The sequence below is a fragment of the Rhinatrema bivittatum genome, chromosome 11, assembly GCF_901001135.1.
Source record: "Rhinatrema bivittatum chromosome 11, aRhiBiv1.1, whole genome shotgun sequence".
In the NCBI taxonomy this organism is placed as follows: domain Eukaryota; kingdom Metazoa; phylum Chordata; class Amphibia; order Gymnophiona; family Rhinatrematidae; genus Rhinatrema; species Rhinatrema bivittatum.
In genome coordinates, this window is record NC_042625.1 from 18,427,836 (window position 1) to 18,444,026 (window position 16,191).

Below are 16,191 nucleotides of genomic sequence, written 5' to 3' on the forward strand. Positions count from 1 at the left end.
TGGGATTGTTGTCTGGGGGAATCTGAAGTTGTGGGATGTCAGGGCCTTTGGGGGCTCAGGCTGTTTCTGTTGGGGATAGAAAATCCCCTGTACTAACCATACCCAATCATTTTGGGGGATTTTGCTAAACCTTTGCTGGTGTGAGCTAAAATATAGTGCATATGCTGTTAAGCAGCATTAAAGCAGGGGTAGTCAACTCCTGTCCCTCAGTGCCACAAACAGGTCTGGTTTTCAGGATATCCACAATGAATATGCAAAAGGTATATTTGCATGCACTGCCTCCATTGTATGGAAATATATCTCATGCATGTTCAGTGTGGATATCCTGAACACCGGACCTTGTTGTGGTACTCCAGGACTGGCATTTCCTACTCCTACATTAGAGCATGCACATTAAGGGCCTGATTTTAAACATCAGTTTCTCATGTAAAATTGGGTTTTACTCGAGTAAATGCACTTTACCCATGGAAGTGACTTCTGAAAATTGTTACATGTGCCATTGAATTGTTCTTAGGATTTACTCGCGCAAGTGCACTTTACTCGACTAAGTGGCTTTTGAAAATTGCTACAATAGTAGTTACATTTAAATGTGTAACTCCTTTGAAAATTAGCTCTTAAATGTTTAGTTCACACATACTGGAAAACTTATTACATGACTTTTAGTGCATAGGCCCCATAGTCATTTTTTTCCATAGTTAAAAATTCACTATGATTATTTCTTTCAATATTAGGTTACATACTTAGATACACAAAAGTGTGGTTGGTGCACAGTTTGTAGAGGAACCAATGACATCCTCTAATTTGATGGATCCAAACAAAAGATTAAACAAAACCATGCGTTACTGCCTGTTAGCAAGATCATGCAATCAAATCTGACCTATCAAATTGCTTGAAGGCCGCAGCCATTTGGAAGCTATCATAATATATGTGATTTATCAAATTCTTACACCTCCTGGTGAAAAGTCTCTTATAATCACCACTTGCCCGACACAATATATTTTTTTTAAATACAATAGAAGAAGGTGTCTATGATAGAGGAGTTTTATTTTTGAGAAAAGTAAAGATTGATTTAATTTATATCCCATCTTCTGTGACTGCTCAGTCATTTCAAAGCAGATTACATTCAGGTACCATAAGTACTTCCTGTCCCCAGAGGGCTTACAATCTAAGGGCCTGATTTTTAAAAGCATTTACACACTAAAAACCAGGGTTTTTCCATGTGTAAATGCATTTTACCCATGTAAGTGGACTTCTGAAAATTGCTACAATACATGCCATTGAATTGTCAATAGGTTTTACCTGCACTTAATGTGGGTAAATGGCTTTTGAAAATTGCTATGATAGTATGTTACATTTACATGCGTAAGTCCTTTGAAAATTCACCTTTTAGTTTATACCTGAGGCAGCAGAGGTGAAGTGCCTTGCCGAAGGTGAGGTTTCCGTGGTACACAAGCCCACTGCTCTAACCACCAGGCTACTCTTCCATCCATGGAACAGTTCAGTTATTTTAAATGCAAGGAAGATATTCGATGAGCATCATAAATGGTCAACTTTATATTGTTTTCTGAAAACAAGGCCATTCATTTCCTGTCCATCACACATTGCACAACTGCTTTCAGGGACCCTCTGCCATCCTGATTGCTCCCCTAACTTTTATTTTCTGAAAGACTGCTCTGGCATTACCCTCTAGAGATGTGCATTATTTACTTCTATTGGTTCGGGCTTTGTTTTCAGGACTCTGGGGGAAATTTTGTTTATCCCGCAGTTCGTTTTTTTTTTTTTCATGGGTCCCGATTTTCATGTTAGTGCACGCTAACTATGGTTAGCACGCACTAGCACGAACTATGAATTTTTCCGAAATTTCGGAAAAATTCCGTTCATTTCTCGGTGTCGCCGAACCATGACGAATTAGACAATTTTGTTGAAATTGTCTAATTCGTGAAAAACAAATGCACATCTCTATTACCCTTACATACTGTAACCTAATAAAAGTCTAAAGATTCAGTGCTATAACAAAAAAAGTTAAAAGATCCCTGGCAATTTTTGAAACAGTTACTCAATGTCTAGTTGAAGGATGTTTGGTTGCCATCAAGTATCTTGTGTCACATAATCCACCTTTTTTTCAAGATATCTCATCTTGCAATCATTCACTCAACTTTTATTTAAAAAGTATCAGGTTGTTTTTGTTTTCTAGTGATGCTCATGAAAGTACATGATAAAACTAGATATATACATTAAGAGGACTTATTAGCAGATGAAGTGCATAATGGATCTCACATTTCCCTTTACAAAGTAACCCTATAAAAGCAATTTGTAGGCATTTCCTGTTTTTACCTTTTCCAATTGACAGATTCTATGAGCTTTACATAAAATATGATTATGAAGATACTGACTTTTCACTTCACAGTGCACAAACCAGTAAATGAAAACGATTAATGCTTAACAGAAGACACTGTGGACAGAATTCATGCTATGCAGACATAATTACAGTTGTCAAGTTATTCCCACTTTAGTAGTTAATTTAAATAATATATACACTTGCACACAAATGTGTCAGATAAATATATGACTTTTTTTTTTTTAAATTAGTTGTCAAGTCTGTTGGCACTTCGCACTTCACTGGGAAGGAAAGTAAATTCTGCAGATTGACAAAAGTGGATGTGGGGATTGGATGGATGAAGAAAAGGAAATAACAGCCAGGACACAGGTATGCAGGTCTTGAGTTAAACAAAGTCAAGCTTGTCCAGTGGTTCGACGTCACAAGCCAACAAAGATTACCAACAGTATAATGGGAAAGTACACTGAGCTAACAGATGATTGCCTCGTTTTCCCAAGTGTTAGTCTTCAAGATTCACAGACTTTTGATGTATTTTTTTAAGCTTTTTCTGTAAGCAGAAAACATGAACGTCCTTTACTCAGAGAATTCCAGTCATCTGATGTGGACATGAATCAGTTAAGTTTGATTACGATAAAGACTTATGACAAAAAGGGTACATATATGTGTTTTGTTTTCAACATCAGTTGTTAATCATCGAGTTGAAGCTCTGATAAGTGACGATAGATTCCAGCAGGATATGGACTCTAGTATGTAAGGTACTTTGAGGCTCTTCATCATTCAGTGCGCTAGCAAACACTTGATTTAAAGAGCTAAAAAATAAAATTAAATACAAAATTAAAAGTGCAATTGACCTGAAAGGGAGAAGAATTGTCTTCATATCTATTGTAAACCAATGAAGAGAATGAGGCCTTCTGTCCAAAAATTTTGCAAAGATCATAAATTTGTATAACAGGCCACTAGACAAAGCTACCATGCACTTCTGTCCACCAATCAATATTTTACTCAGGGATAGACAGGCCAAGGAGAAGTAAAAAGGTGTTATTGTAGTGACTGTTGTTAACTGGATGAGAAATTTGAACATGGACTTCCCATGAAGTATCTACAACTCTAAACCACAGAACAGATAGAAGTCAGTCTTCAGAAGTGCATAAACGAATCGCACTGTTGAATGCCAGTTTTACAAAGTCAACAGCGCAAGACGGGATAAAGACTTTGTGGTAACACAGGGTAAACTAGCAACTGTTGGAATGTTCTTACATATTGCAGTTCTTTGTTTTGTGAAGTTGATGTATCCGACCAAATAACATGTACCAGAGTATCCATTCTCAGCTTTAGCATCTACCGCAATATGTATAGATCTAACAGAAAGCAGTCTCTTGCCTTCTTATTAGCTTCAGGATTTCGGCCATTTCCTACACCTCCAGGGTGCAGTGATGCATGGGGATGACGACAACCAATAATTAAATTTGGCAATTTTCACCAGTCCTATTAGTGAAAATTCATGCAGTCATTGCCTCAGTCTTTTATTAGCCTCTATAAACATCACGTATGAAGTCTTGTCTTCAACCTCTGATGTACAATAAACATCCAGTGCTTCTTCTACGTATACCTGGTTTTACAGGACTGTACGCATGACAAACAATGCCGTGAGCCTTGTACAAGGGGAGAGAGTTGTTTTCTCTAAGTAACTCTTCTTTACTTTTCTTTTAAAGGCCGTTGCTGTTTCTGTGGCTAAGTGGGGGTTTTGAAATCTCTACAACAGCTGAACGAGATTTGTTGAGAAATTTTGGAGCCCGACGTAACAGTCGCTGTGCCTCGGTAAAGGCGTCCGTCAGTTCTTTTTTCCACTGTACAAATTCAGGATCACTCTAAGGGTAGAAATATAATGTACCAATTGATTAGTATTAAATCAGTGATATCCAAGGTAAAAACCTAGAATCCTTTATATTAATTGAAACTTCTCTTGAAAGGAGCCTAACCTTCTAGGAATAATCCCTAGTGAGAATATTAACTTGGTAAAATTGGTATACTAGACAAACAAGGCAGACATCCTAGTCAAGGTCCATATTCAAAAGCATTTAGCTGGCTAACACAGAAGTTAGCTAGCTAAATGAATATTTGGTCTAGCCGGCTAATGTTAGGTGGCTAGAATTTAGCCAGATAAGTTAGAGGTATTCTGGGGTGTAACTCAGAGGAGTTGAGTTAGCCAGTTAAGGTAACCAGCTAAGCCCTGGTTTCATCATTCCACTATAAATATAGCAGAATGATCGCCTGCAGCCGAAAGCGTGCGACTGGCCACATCACAGCAGTGTGGTATTGCACACTGTGGGTGCAGCCATGCTGAACACTTTCGCCACGTAGCGCCAGTAGAAAAGATGTAGTTATTTCCAGCGCTATCCGCAGCACTACCGGCCCCTCATTATTCAAAACCCCGCCCAAACCCCTCCCTTTTTTATTTTAATTTCAAATTGAAATATTCAAATCATGAAGTGGTAATTATCATGTGCGTTACCGCAGTAATGCACGTGATAAGGCCCTATCGTAATTTGATGAATTACCTTCTTAATCAGATATTCAGAGTTAGCTGGGTAACTGGTCAGGCCAAAGAGCTGTCTTAAAGTTAAATGACTATAGTTAGCCAGTTAAATTCAATAGCATGGTTGCATTATTGAACATATCTCCAAAGTTAGCCAGATAGGTTTATCCGGCTAACTTTGCTATAGGGACTGTGTCTGAATATGGACTTCTTCATTTATATGGTGCACAATGTTTTGAAGTCAATCATTTGCACTCTACTTAAACATTGATATATTCTGCATGTTCAGTTTCAATGATAGATAAATGATCAAATACTATGAAGCAACTACCTCTCCTAAATTGAACACAAACCAAAGGAGAGAGGAGATTCAACTCGCTTAACAAATGTCAAAAACTAATTTATCCAACAATTGAATTCCCAACAAATGACAATATCATAAAGCTTGTTGCTCTAATGTTGTAATCTGCGGCCTCTCACCACACAATGGGTCGCAGGCTGTAATCAGCTTACAGAGCTTAGTATAATGTAATCATTTATTGTCATTTGTCCACCCACCAAATACCTTTATTCACTAACCAATCCTATGGACCTATTATAAATTACTACAAATGTAAACTATAACTGAACCCAAACGTTCTTTAAAAATCAAGTTCATCACAAATAGGAATACTTAGCCATGCGTTTTTCATCGAGCAGCTGCTTTGCTGTTCAATTTGTATATCCCAACATGTTTCGACTGAACTATCAGTCTTCTTCAGGGGAATAGTGATATCTCGACTCAGGCCAAAATATTCATATCCTACAAATTAAAAAAAGAAATTAAAAACACTCACACCCAGCCACCCAGACCAATTTCTAAACTAAGTCAATAACCTACTCTAAACCATCATTCATTCATTGTAACAACATATGGAAAGATACTCAGCTTACCCGGACCAAGTTTCAGGTCTCTCTAAAGATTCAAAAATGGCGCCTCAGCGTCCTAGCTGGTCTCTACAATCGTACTCTCATTGAATTTAAACACTTCACATCCTTGTTAACCACCGGAAATCCGGATCCTCTATACCCAGTGAACTACATTACCCACTCTTCTTCGCTCTTAAACAGCCATAGTTCTCAAAAACTGACCAATCAATGTCTTTATTTAATCCTTCTGGATCAACAGTCTTAAAATGATAGATCCATTTTTGCTCTCTTTGAAGCAGATAGCTGTCAAAGTCCCCCCCACGGCTCTTAGGCAAAGGCTTTTCTATTGCAGCGAATGTTAAATCCTCAAACGTGTGAGAATATGAAAGGCAGTGTTGTACTACCGGAGCTTCTACCTTCCCGCGTGTAATGGCACTCCTGTGTTCAATCATGCGGGTCTTTAAAGACCGTATGGTTTTGCCAATGTATAAACGGGGACACGGGCACCATAGCCCGTAAATCACGCCTTTAGACTCGCAGTTGGTGAGGGACCGCAATGAAATTTACCGTTTGCAAAGAACGGTAAAACACTGCCTGCAAAGGATTGAGTGCATACAGTGCACTTCCCACAAGGGAAATGTCCTTTAATGCCAAGATCTCTATTCCCTTCATCACCTTTTTCATCTGCGAAATCAGAATGCACAATCATATCTCTCAAGTTTCTACCCCGTCGAAAGGCAAACCTAGGAGGTTCGTTGAACCCTTCGTGTAGACGTAAAATGTGCCAAAATTTTTTAATGATGTTCTGAACTTTAAATATCTGTGGAGAAAAAGGCAGTACACACACCAACCTATTGTTGTCTTGTTGTCTGTTCTTAGGCAAAAACAATAGATCTCTGTTGACCCAGCGCGCACGCTTATACGCCTTCTTAACAATCTGAGGGGGGTAACCTCTTTGTTGAAAATTATGACTCATCACTAGGGCTTTCGATTTATACTCTCTAATGTCTGAACATAATCTTCTTAAGCGCAAGAATTGACCGTAAGGAAGATTATTGCGTAAATGATGAGGATGACAGCTGTCATACCGTAACAACGTGTTTCTGTCAGTCGGTTTTCGGTATATCGAAAATTCAAACCCCACTGGTCGTAGCATGATTGAAATGTCCAAGTAAGCTACTTGGTTCTTGTCAAAAGTGTATGTGAACTTCAAATTGTTATCACAACCCTCCAACCATTCCATAAATGCTGCAAATTCACCAAGTTCACCCTCCCATACTACCAGGATGTCATTGATGTATCGTCTCCATAATCTTATATGGTTTTTATAGGGGTTGTCTTTCACAAATTTATCTTCAAAATTCCCCATATACAAATTAGCCACATCAGGCGCCATTGTGGCTCCCATAGCCACCCCTTTCTTTTGGAGAAAAAATTCGTTATTAAACATGAAAAAATTTTGTTCCAAAGCTATGCGTGCCAAATTAACTAAAAAACTGGATGGAATACGAGATGTCACTTCACTCAGTTTTGCTGCAATAATTTCAATGGCCTCTTGCTGTGGAATATTCGTATAAAGCGAAACCACATCGATTGTAGCCAGCGCCAAACGATTATTGGGGAATAATTGCGTAGTCAGACAATCTAGCTGACACATCAAATCAGACGAATCCCTAACATATGATGGGAGTTTATTCACCATCGGTGCCAAAAATTTGTCGACGAAAATAGATAATGGTTCTAATAGTGAACCCCTGGTAGACACAATAGGTCTACCAGGGGGATTCACCAATGTCTTGTGCACCTTCGGCAGTATGTATAAGACAGGTATCTTTGGAAAATCGACTATCAAAAATCTCCTCTCACGAGACGTGATCCAAAATCTTGAGAACGCCATTTCAACCAGACAATCAATATCGTTTTTCATTTCTCTGGTAGGGTCTTCTAATAGTCTAGAATAATAAACTGGATCATTCACCTGACGCAACACTTCAATCCGATATTTCTCTGCGTCCATTAAAACCACCGCCCCACCTTTATCGGCGGCCTTAATGACAATCAAAGAATCTTGTTGCAGTTCAATCAATGCACTATGTTCAGACTTAGACATGTGGCTAATTTGTATATGGGGAATTTTGAAGATAAATTTGTGAAAGACAACCCCTATAAAAACCATATAAGATTATGGAGACGATACATCGATGACATCCTGGTAGTATGGGAGGGTGAACTTGGTGAATTTGCAGCATTTATGGAATGGTTGGAGGGTTGTGATAACAATTTGAAGTTCACATACACTTTTGACAAGAACCAAGTAGCTTACTTGGACATTTCAATCATGCTACGACCAGTGGGGTTTGAATTTTCGATATACCGAAAACCGACTGACAGAAACACGTTGTTACGGTATGACAGCTGTCATCCTCATCATTTACGCAATAATCTTCCTTACGGTCAATTCTTGCGCTTAAGAAGATTATGTTCAGACATTAGAGAGTATAAATCGAAAGCCCTAGTGATGAGTCATAATTTTCAACAAAGAGGTTACCCCCCTCAGATTGTTAAGAAGGCGTATAAGCGTGCGCGCTGGGTCAACAGAGATCTATTGTTTTTGCCTAAGAACAGACAACAAGACAACAATAGGTTGGTGTGTGTACTGCCTTTTTCTCCACAGATATTTAAAGTTCAGAACATCATTAAAAAATTTTGGCACATTTACGTCTACACGAAGGGTTCAACGAACCTCCTAGGTTTGCCTTTCGACGGGGTAGAAACTTGAGAGATATGATTGTGCATTCTGATTTCGCAGATGAAAAAGGTGATGAAGGGAATAGAGATCTTGGCATTAAAGGACATTTCCCTTGTGGGAAGTGCACTGTATGCACTCAATCCTTTGCAGGCAGTGTTTTACCGTTCTTTGCAAACGGTAAATTTCATTTGCGGTCCCTCACCAACTGCGAGTCTAAAGGCGTGATTTACGGGCTATGGTGCCCGTGTCCCCGTTTATACATTGGCAAAACCATACGGTCTTTAAAGACCCGCATGATTGAACACAGGAGTGCCATTACACGCGGGAAGGTAGAAGCTCCGGTAGTACAACACTGCCTTTCATATTCTCACACGTTTGAGGATTTAACATTCGCTGCAATAGAAAAGCCTTTGCCTAAGAGCCGTGGGGGGGACTTTGACAGCTATCTGCTTCAAAGAGAGCAAAAATGGATCTATCATTTTAAGACTGTTGATCCAGAAGGATTAAATAAAGACATTGATTGGTCAGTTTTTTGAGAACTATGGCTGTTTAAGAGCGAAGAAGAGTGGGTAATGTAGTTCACTGGGTATAGAGGATCCGGATTTCCGGTGGTTAACAAGGATGTGAAGTGTTTAAATTCAATGAGAGTACGATTGTAGAGACCAGCTAGGACGCTGAGGCGCCATTTTTGAATCTTTAGAGAGACCTGAAAACTTGGTCCGGGTAAGCTGAGTATCTTTCCATATGTTGTTACAATGAATGAATGATGGTTTAGAGTAGGTTATTGACTTAGTTTAGAAATTGGTCTGGGTGGCTGGGTGTGAGTGTTTTTAATTTCTTTTTTTAATTTGTAGGATATGAATATTTTGGCCTGAGTCGAGATATCACTATTCCCCTGAAGAAGACTGATAGTTCAGTCGAAACATGTTGGGATATACAAATTGAACAGCAAAGCAGCTGCTCGATGAAAAACGCATGGCTAAGTATTCCTATTTGTGATGAACTTGATTTTTAAAGAACGTTTGGGTTCAGTTATAGTTTACATTTGTAGTAATTTATAATAGGTCCATAGGATTGGTTAGTGAATAAAGGTATTTGGTGGGTGGACAAATGACAATAAATGATTACATTATACTAAGCTCTGTAAGCTGATTACAGCCTGCGACCCATTGTGTGGTGAGAGGCCGCAGATTACAACATTAGAGCAACAAGCTTTATGATATTGTCATTTGTTGGGAATTCAATTGTTGGATAAATTAGTTTTTGACATTTGTTAAGCGAGTTGAATCTCCTCTCTCCTTTGGTTTGTGTTCAGTTTCAATGATATACATGATGGTACTCATCACCATGGGATACTTTAATTTTGTAAGAAGACACCCCCTCCCTCAACTCAATGAAACCAACTAGGTATTCATCGTCTCTCACTATAATCAAATACATCTTTAAAGCATTTCTCTTCCTAATTAGAATTAACTTTCTACCAGTGAGAATCTAACTATAATAAAGAGGAACGTTGCCCCACACCTGCATAGCCAGTATGCAAATTGAGCTCCACCCTTCGTCCTCCCTGTTCTCTCCAGCTCCAACCCTTTCTTTGTAGGGGAATTGAGCTCTGCCCTTCTCTTTCCCTGTACTCTTCAGCTCTGCCCTTCTCTCTCTGTATTGTCTAATCCACTCTCTACTACCACATATTAATTCATTTAATTAATTAATTAATATTTTGCTTTTTCAGGTACTTCAAAGCAGATTATATTAAGGTACTGTAGGTACCCAGAGGGTTTACAATCTAAAAGGGATATTTACTAACCTGCAATCAGGCAATATTGTAAATTAAACAGCATGTAATACATGTTAATGCTGTTTAGTGCATGATATCACCATATCGTTGACTGATACAGCACTATCACACGACTGAAAACAAGATTCCCTCCCCCTATAGAAGTAAGCTGCTTTGCATGCATTTGCATGCATTAAATTGCCGAAACCATGCAAACCAAATTTAAGCATAGGCAAGCTATGGTAATAAAAAAACATGGCTGGCTTAGAAAAAAAGTTAGCCCTGTTATTATAGCACATTTGAGGAAAGTAGTTATCTTCCATAGAGAGCCTCAGCCTGCTAACATGGGTCTCTCATGGTCCCAGGAGAAAATTAAAAGTCCAACATGCCTGCAACACACTCCCTTAAACCAGCACAAAATGAACCCAGGGGTGGGAGTTCATTGGAGACTTGCTCACTGTCCCCCCCCCCCCCCCCCATGGCCCATCCCCCAACCCTCACCCCAAACAAATAACCCTGGATGTCTGGGGAGGCATGTGGACCCCAAACCCCCCACCCTTCTAGCCCTACCCCCCATACTTCTAACATGAATCTTCTATAGTCAGGGGTGAGTCTTATGTGTCACCTTACTGCGGGTCCATCGGCACCATTTTTCAAAATGGCGTCGATTTTACTTTGCCCATCAGAGGACAGGACAAGATCCTGGGATCAGACCAATGGTGGTCTGCCTACCCCTACCAGACAACCAAGGTCATTTTTGGGGGGTTGGGGTGAAGTACCCTTGACACCTATGATTTTATTTTATTTAAATGGGGGAAATCATAAAGGGCCTTATTTTCATTAATAAGGGGAGTGGTTGGGAGGGGGTTGTCGTCATGCAATTGCTCTTATATTTTAAAATTTATTTTGGCGGGGCCAAAGCCGCCTCAGAAGGCAGTTGGGCTTGGCAGGTGAGGGTCTCCATTGACCCCTGGGGATCACTTTGGCCTTTGGAGAGGGTATGCTGTTTTGGGCCTCTGGCCCTTTAAGCGATGGTGGCCCCAGCCAAAGTTGGCTGCCATTGCGTGCCAAGACCCCGTACTGCAGCACAATTTTTTGTTTCGCATTTGTGCCACAATAAAAAATCGTGCCACGTAATGCTGCAATAGAGTGCCCCGACATTTACGGTTTGGGGAACAATAAACATGGGGGTAACTTGCTGAGGTGGCTTTTATTACCCTTAATCATTAAGCCCTATACTTTTGATGCAGCTCCATCATTGTTCTCTGCTTCCATGGCAGGGGTTAGGGAAAACTGGATTCTGACAGCATCCGAGGACCCCGACTTTTACGGTCTGATAAGCATGAGGGTAACCTGCACAGTGCAGCAGATACTGGCATAAGCTTGCTGGACAGAGTGGGTGGATCATTTGGTGCTTTTCTGCTGCCATTTCTATTCTATGTTTAATAGTTTGTCGGGGAGGGTCCTAATATGTGGGGATTTCCCACCCACTTGATATTTGGCCCCTCTCACGATAAACTATTGTGGCTTAGTAAACCTCCGTGTAAGTTTGTACCTGAGGCAATGGTGGATGAAATGACTTGCTGAAGGCTGCAAGGAGCAGCAGTGGAATTTGGCTTCTCTGGTTTGCAGCCCGCGCTGTAACCTCTAGACTGTTTCTCCACATATGGAATTTGAGCTCTGCCCCCCCGTTATATTCTGCGGCTCCATCCCCCTTCTCTGAATAGTCAATCCATTCTCTACTACCACACATCTCAATTACACACGTCCTACACGTCATAGTCTTTCACCCTCCTTAGATGGGTTTTTACGACTAGTCTGATATACAAGGCAAAGTTAGCCCCACTGCAGTTCTACGATAAGCTCTAATGATAAAATACACCCCATGCATCAACCTCATGCTAAAATAAAAAAAAAATCAACTTTTAAAGAGTTATAAGCACTTCCTTGTTTTACATTAATAGGCATGTCAGCTAACTCCCTGGTTCCAGGAGAACTGAGTCTGCTATGAACTTTTAACTATGATCTCTAAGCAACCTGGATTTACAAACATATTTATGAACATAAAATAGAGCATTCCAAGACCCCCCCCCCAAAAAAAAGCTTTTGTGCTTCCAGTTTTTTTAGAGTCAACTGACAAGTCTGTATTCAGACCTACCCATGGCAGCAGTCTTTGATAAAGCAGTCAGAATACAAATCTCCAAAGAAAGAGATAATGACCCGGGAGATCTAAAAATATTGTGACCATATTGTTACGAGCGCGCGCGGGCGCGGTCGTCGTAAGCGGGTGGTGGTGAGCCCTTGGGCCACGGCAGGACTCAAGGAGGAGCCCCAAGCCACACCGTGGGAGGTGAGCTGAGCAGGCATGGTGAGCCAGGCAGGCAGAAACAGAAGCAGGGAGTCCGACCCTCAGCCGGACCTGCATGCCCATGGTAGCCAACACGGGGAAGTTGACTAATGAACGGTCCTCCGACTGTTCCCGGCCCTTTCGGACCTGCCGCAGGGAACGGCAATGGGCAGCAGGCTGGACAGAGGCGAGGGCAGACAGAGTCCTTATACAGAAGACATCAGACGGGGCAGAAGCAGGCTGAAGCAAGACGGAGACATCAGGACAAGGGCTGCAGCGAGACACAGGGAGGATCCAGGCGAGCAGGAACTCCGATGCTGGGATACTCACATCCGAAGCCCCCTCGGCTGGCAGAAGCTCAAGAGCCCGTGGGACCAATCCCTCCTGTTGGCCACTCCAGGGCCCAACAGGACAGAAGGCTCAGGAACCAGTCGAGGACGTAGGTCAAGGCAGAGACAGGAAGACATCCAGGCAAGGGCTGAAGCAGATACTGTAGACAAGGCTGGACGGAAACATTGCACTGTCCATCAGGACGCCCTACTCAGCCCACCTGTGGGACTGAGTTGCGGACCACCCTGTCCCAGACGCGCCCTACACAGCCCAGGAAGGCTGGTCGCGGACCACGCTGAGAAGGAGGGTGCGGGGAAGACCCAGGCGAACAGGAACTCCGATGCTGGGAAACTCACATCCGAAGCCCTTACGGCTGGCAGGAACAGGAGCATACATCTAGGCAGGGACACAGGACAGGAACCCATCAAGGCATAGGCGAAACCGGGGGACCTGGATCGGCAAGGTTACAGACGACTGTAGAGCCCGATCCGGAGGCCCTTTGCAAGTGAACAGAAAGTCCTTAAGTACTGGAGGTAGAAGGCAACTCCCTGGGAGGAGCTTGCCAGGACCGCCCACCGCTGGTCCTATAAGTCAGGTGGAGAGCTGCGGGCCAGCCCCTAGGAGAAGGGCGTCGCCAAACAGGAAGTCCAAACGCTGGCAAGCAAGCCACAAGCACAGCTAGGCCTCTCAGGCCCTGGAGCAAGTCCCGGATGGAACACAGGCGAGGCCCAGGCTTCAGAGCGGCCTCTGGAGGAAGGTAAGAGACCTCCTGTAGCGCAGCAACAGGGGGGATCGCAACACATATGGCTGTAGGGACTTCGGATATGCTTTTGTTTGTCTGAGATGTTTATAATAGCCATTTTTTAAATATTTTATGCTATGGTACAATTTCAAAGCATTCTGGAATTTACAATTCTACTTATAACTACAGCTTTCGGGAAGCTTTGAAATAAAAGTTAAAAGAAAGGACCTCAGAAACGCTATGTTCGAATGAGGAAAATATTTATTTTCAGCAAAACTGCACTAATGGAAAAAATGCTTTGTTTTACCTCACACTGAAGGACAAACTGCTTTCCTCCTTTAATCTTCAGCAAGATACACTTCTTGTCCTTGATTTGGGTTTCTTCCACCGATACTATCTGCTCCATAGTCAACAGGTTTTGCTGCATCATGAACATAACACACAGTTAGAATGAAGGCTCTTGGGTCAATTAACTTCGATTAGCAAAGACACCAAGGAAAGGATTGGCATTGAGTGAAAAGAGAATCTGAATGTAGCACAATATTTTCTGAAGGCGGGGGAAGAACAATTCTAGAGAAGCACAGCTAAACAAGAAAATCAGAGCACAGAAAACACAACATAAGGAACGTCAGTCTAGACAAAAGCAGAACACTGGAGACTAGGAATTTGTTTTTTTGGACACTTCATGGCTGAAGGCTCACTGCCTAATGCTACAGCTCACAAGTTTCATACTTATGTGACTTCAACCCTGTTGTGTTTCTGTTAACTGACACTCCTCTCTGGCTCAGTATGCTGTGGCATGCAAAAAAAGCAAACAGAATATTAGGAATTATTAGGAAGGGAATAGCAAATAAAATGGAGGATGTCATAATGCCTCTGTATTGCTCCATGAATACTGTGTGCAATTCTGGTCGTCACATCTCAAAAAAGATGTAGTTGCACTGGAGAAAATACAGAGAAGGGAAACCAAAATGATAAAGGGGCATAGAACGGCTGCCTTATGAGGAAAGGCTAAAGAGGTTAAGGCTGTTCAGCTTCAAGAAGAGACGGCTGAGGTGGGGATATGATAGAGGTTTACAGAATCATGAAAGGACTTCAATGGGTAAATGTGAGATGGTTATTTACTCTTTCGGATAATACAAGGACTAGGGGGGGCACTCCATGAAGTTAGCAAGTAGCACATTTAAAGCAAATTGGAGAAAATTATTTTTCACTCAATGCACAATTAAGCTCTGGAATTCATTGCCAGAGGATGTGTTTAAGGCAGTTAGTGTAGCTGGCTTTAAAAAAAGATTGGATAAGTTCCTGGAGAAGTCCATAGAAGGCTATTAATCAATAGGGAATAGCCACTGCTTGTTGCCGGCATTAGTAGCATGGAATCTATTTAATGTTTGGGTATTTGCCAGGTACTTGTGACTTCGATTGGCCACTGTTGGAAACAGGATGCTGGGCTTGATGGACCCGTGGTCTGACCCAGTATGGCAACTTCTTATGTTATGAAGTGTAACAGCTAATGCCTTTATTAAAACGGGATTTCCATGCAAGAGAGCTAAGCAATATGCACAGTTTGATGCACACATTTTTTGATGCATCAAACTGTGATGCATCAAAAAATGTGAGGTTTGTATTATCTCCTAGCTGCAATGTAAAACAGTCTGTCATAGACCCTTACTTGAAAGCATAAAGGACTCTAGTTTGAAAGGCACCAGGCTATGTGCACAGCAGCCTTAATCATTCAGAATATTTGCTAGAGGTTTTAAGTGGGCTTTTGTCTTCCAGATCACCTCTTTTTTTTTTTTTATTTATGGCAATGCAAAGGGTCCCAAACACTAAGGTAACTCCTTAACCAGAGCCAGCAGGAGCATTAGACAGTTGCTGTGGGTGGGGCACCGTAGTTGGCCATAATGGCACCATTTTCTGAAAGCAGGGAACGAGGGTGGAGCTGGGAAAGACTGCGATGTGTGAACGGAGGTTTGGAGGTTTGTGGTAGAGAGAGAGAGAACGAGACAGAGATACAGAATGTTGCGTCCGTCGGTCCTAGACGGCTTCGCCCCATTTGCCTCACCTTATTCACGGCTTCTCCCGCTTACCTGGGAAAGATGGCTACCGCCGTGTCTACAAGCCGACCTCTCTGGCGTCCCCGGAACGGCTATGGTGCAGCCTCCCGCCATTGCTCCTCCCAAGTACCTACTAGGGTGCGCGTGTGCAACCCACGTCTTTGTACTACCCTTGGCGCAAACCTCGAGGGTGTTCCCTCATGCTGACATCACGCCATCTGGGTATATTACCTTCACTAATTTGCTAGCAAGGACTCAAATCCGTTCTTGTCTATGCTACTCTGCCGCATCCGTGCTGCCGCAGGAAGCTCTCTCTCTCTGCCCTTCGGGGTAACTGTTAACCTGGGTACCGCTTCTCGGGGGCCCTCTGCTTTATTTCAGGTGCCTTTCAGGGAACAGGTACTCG

The 16,191-nt window shown here is 42.0% G+C and overlaps 1 protein-coding gene across 4 annotated transcripts in view; it reads right to left on the reverse strand.

The window, feature by feature from the left end:
- Window positions 1-1,739: 1,739 nt before the first annotated feature.
- Window positions 1,740-16,191, reverse strand: part of GRK3 (G protein-coupled receptor kinase 3) — a 551,671-nt gene continuing 537,219 nt past the window's right edge. For all 4 annotated transcript variants that reach the window (XM_029620117.1, XM_029620115.1, XM_029620116.1 and 1 more), the window contains 2 exons: window positions 14,036-14,149; window positions 1,740-4,206 (listed from right to left, as the gene is read on the reverse strand). In XM_029620117.1, the coding sequence (XP_029475977.1) occupies window positions 4,045-4,206; window positions 14,036-14,149 (276 nt within the window). In that variant the 3' untranslated portion in view covers window positions 1,740-4,044. The remainder of the gene's footprint in view (window positions 4,207-14,035; window positions 14,150-16,191) is intronic.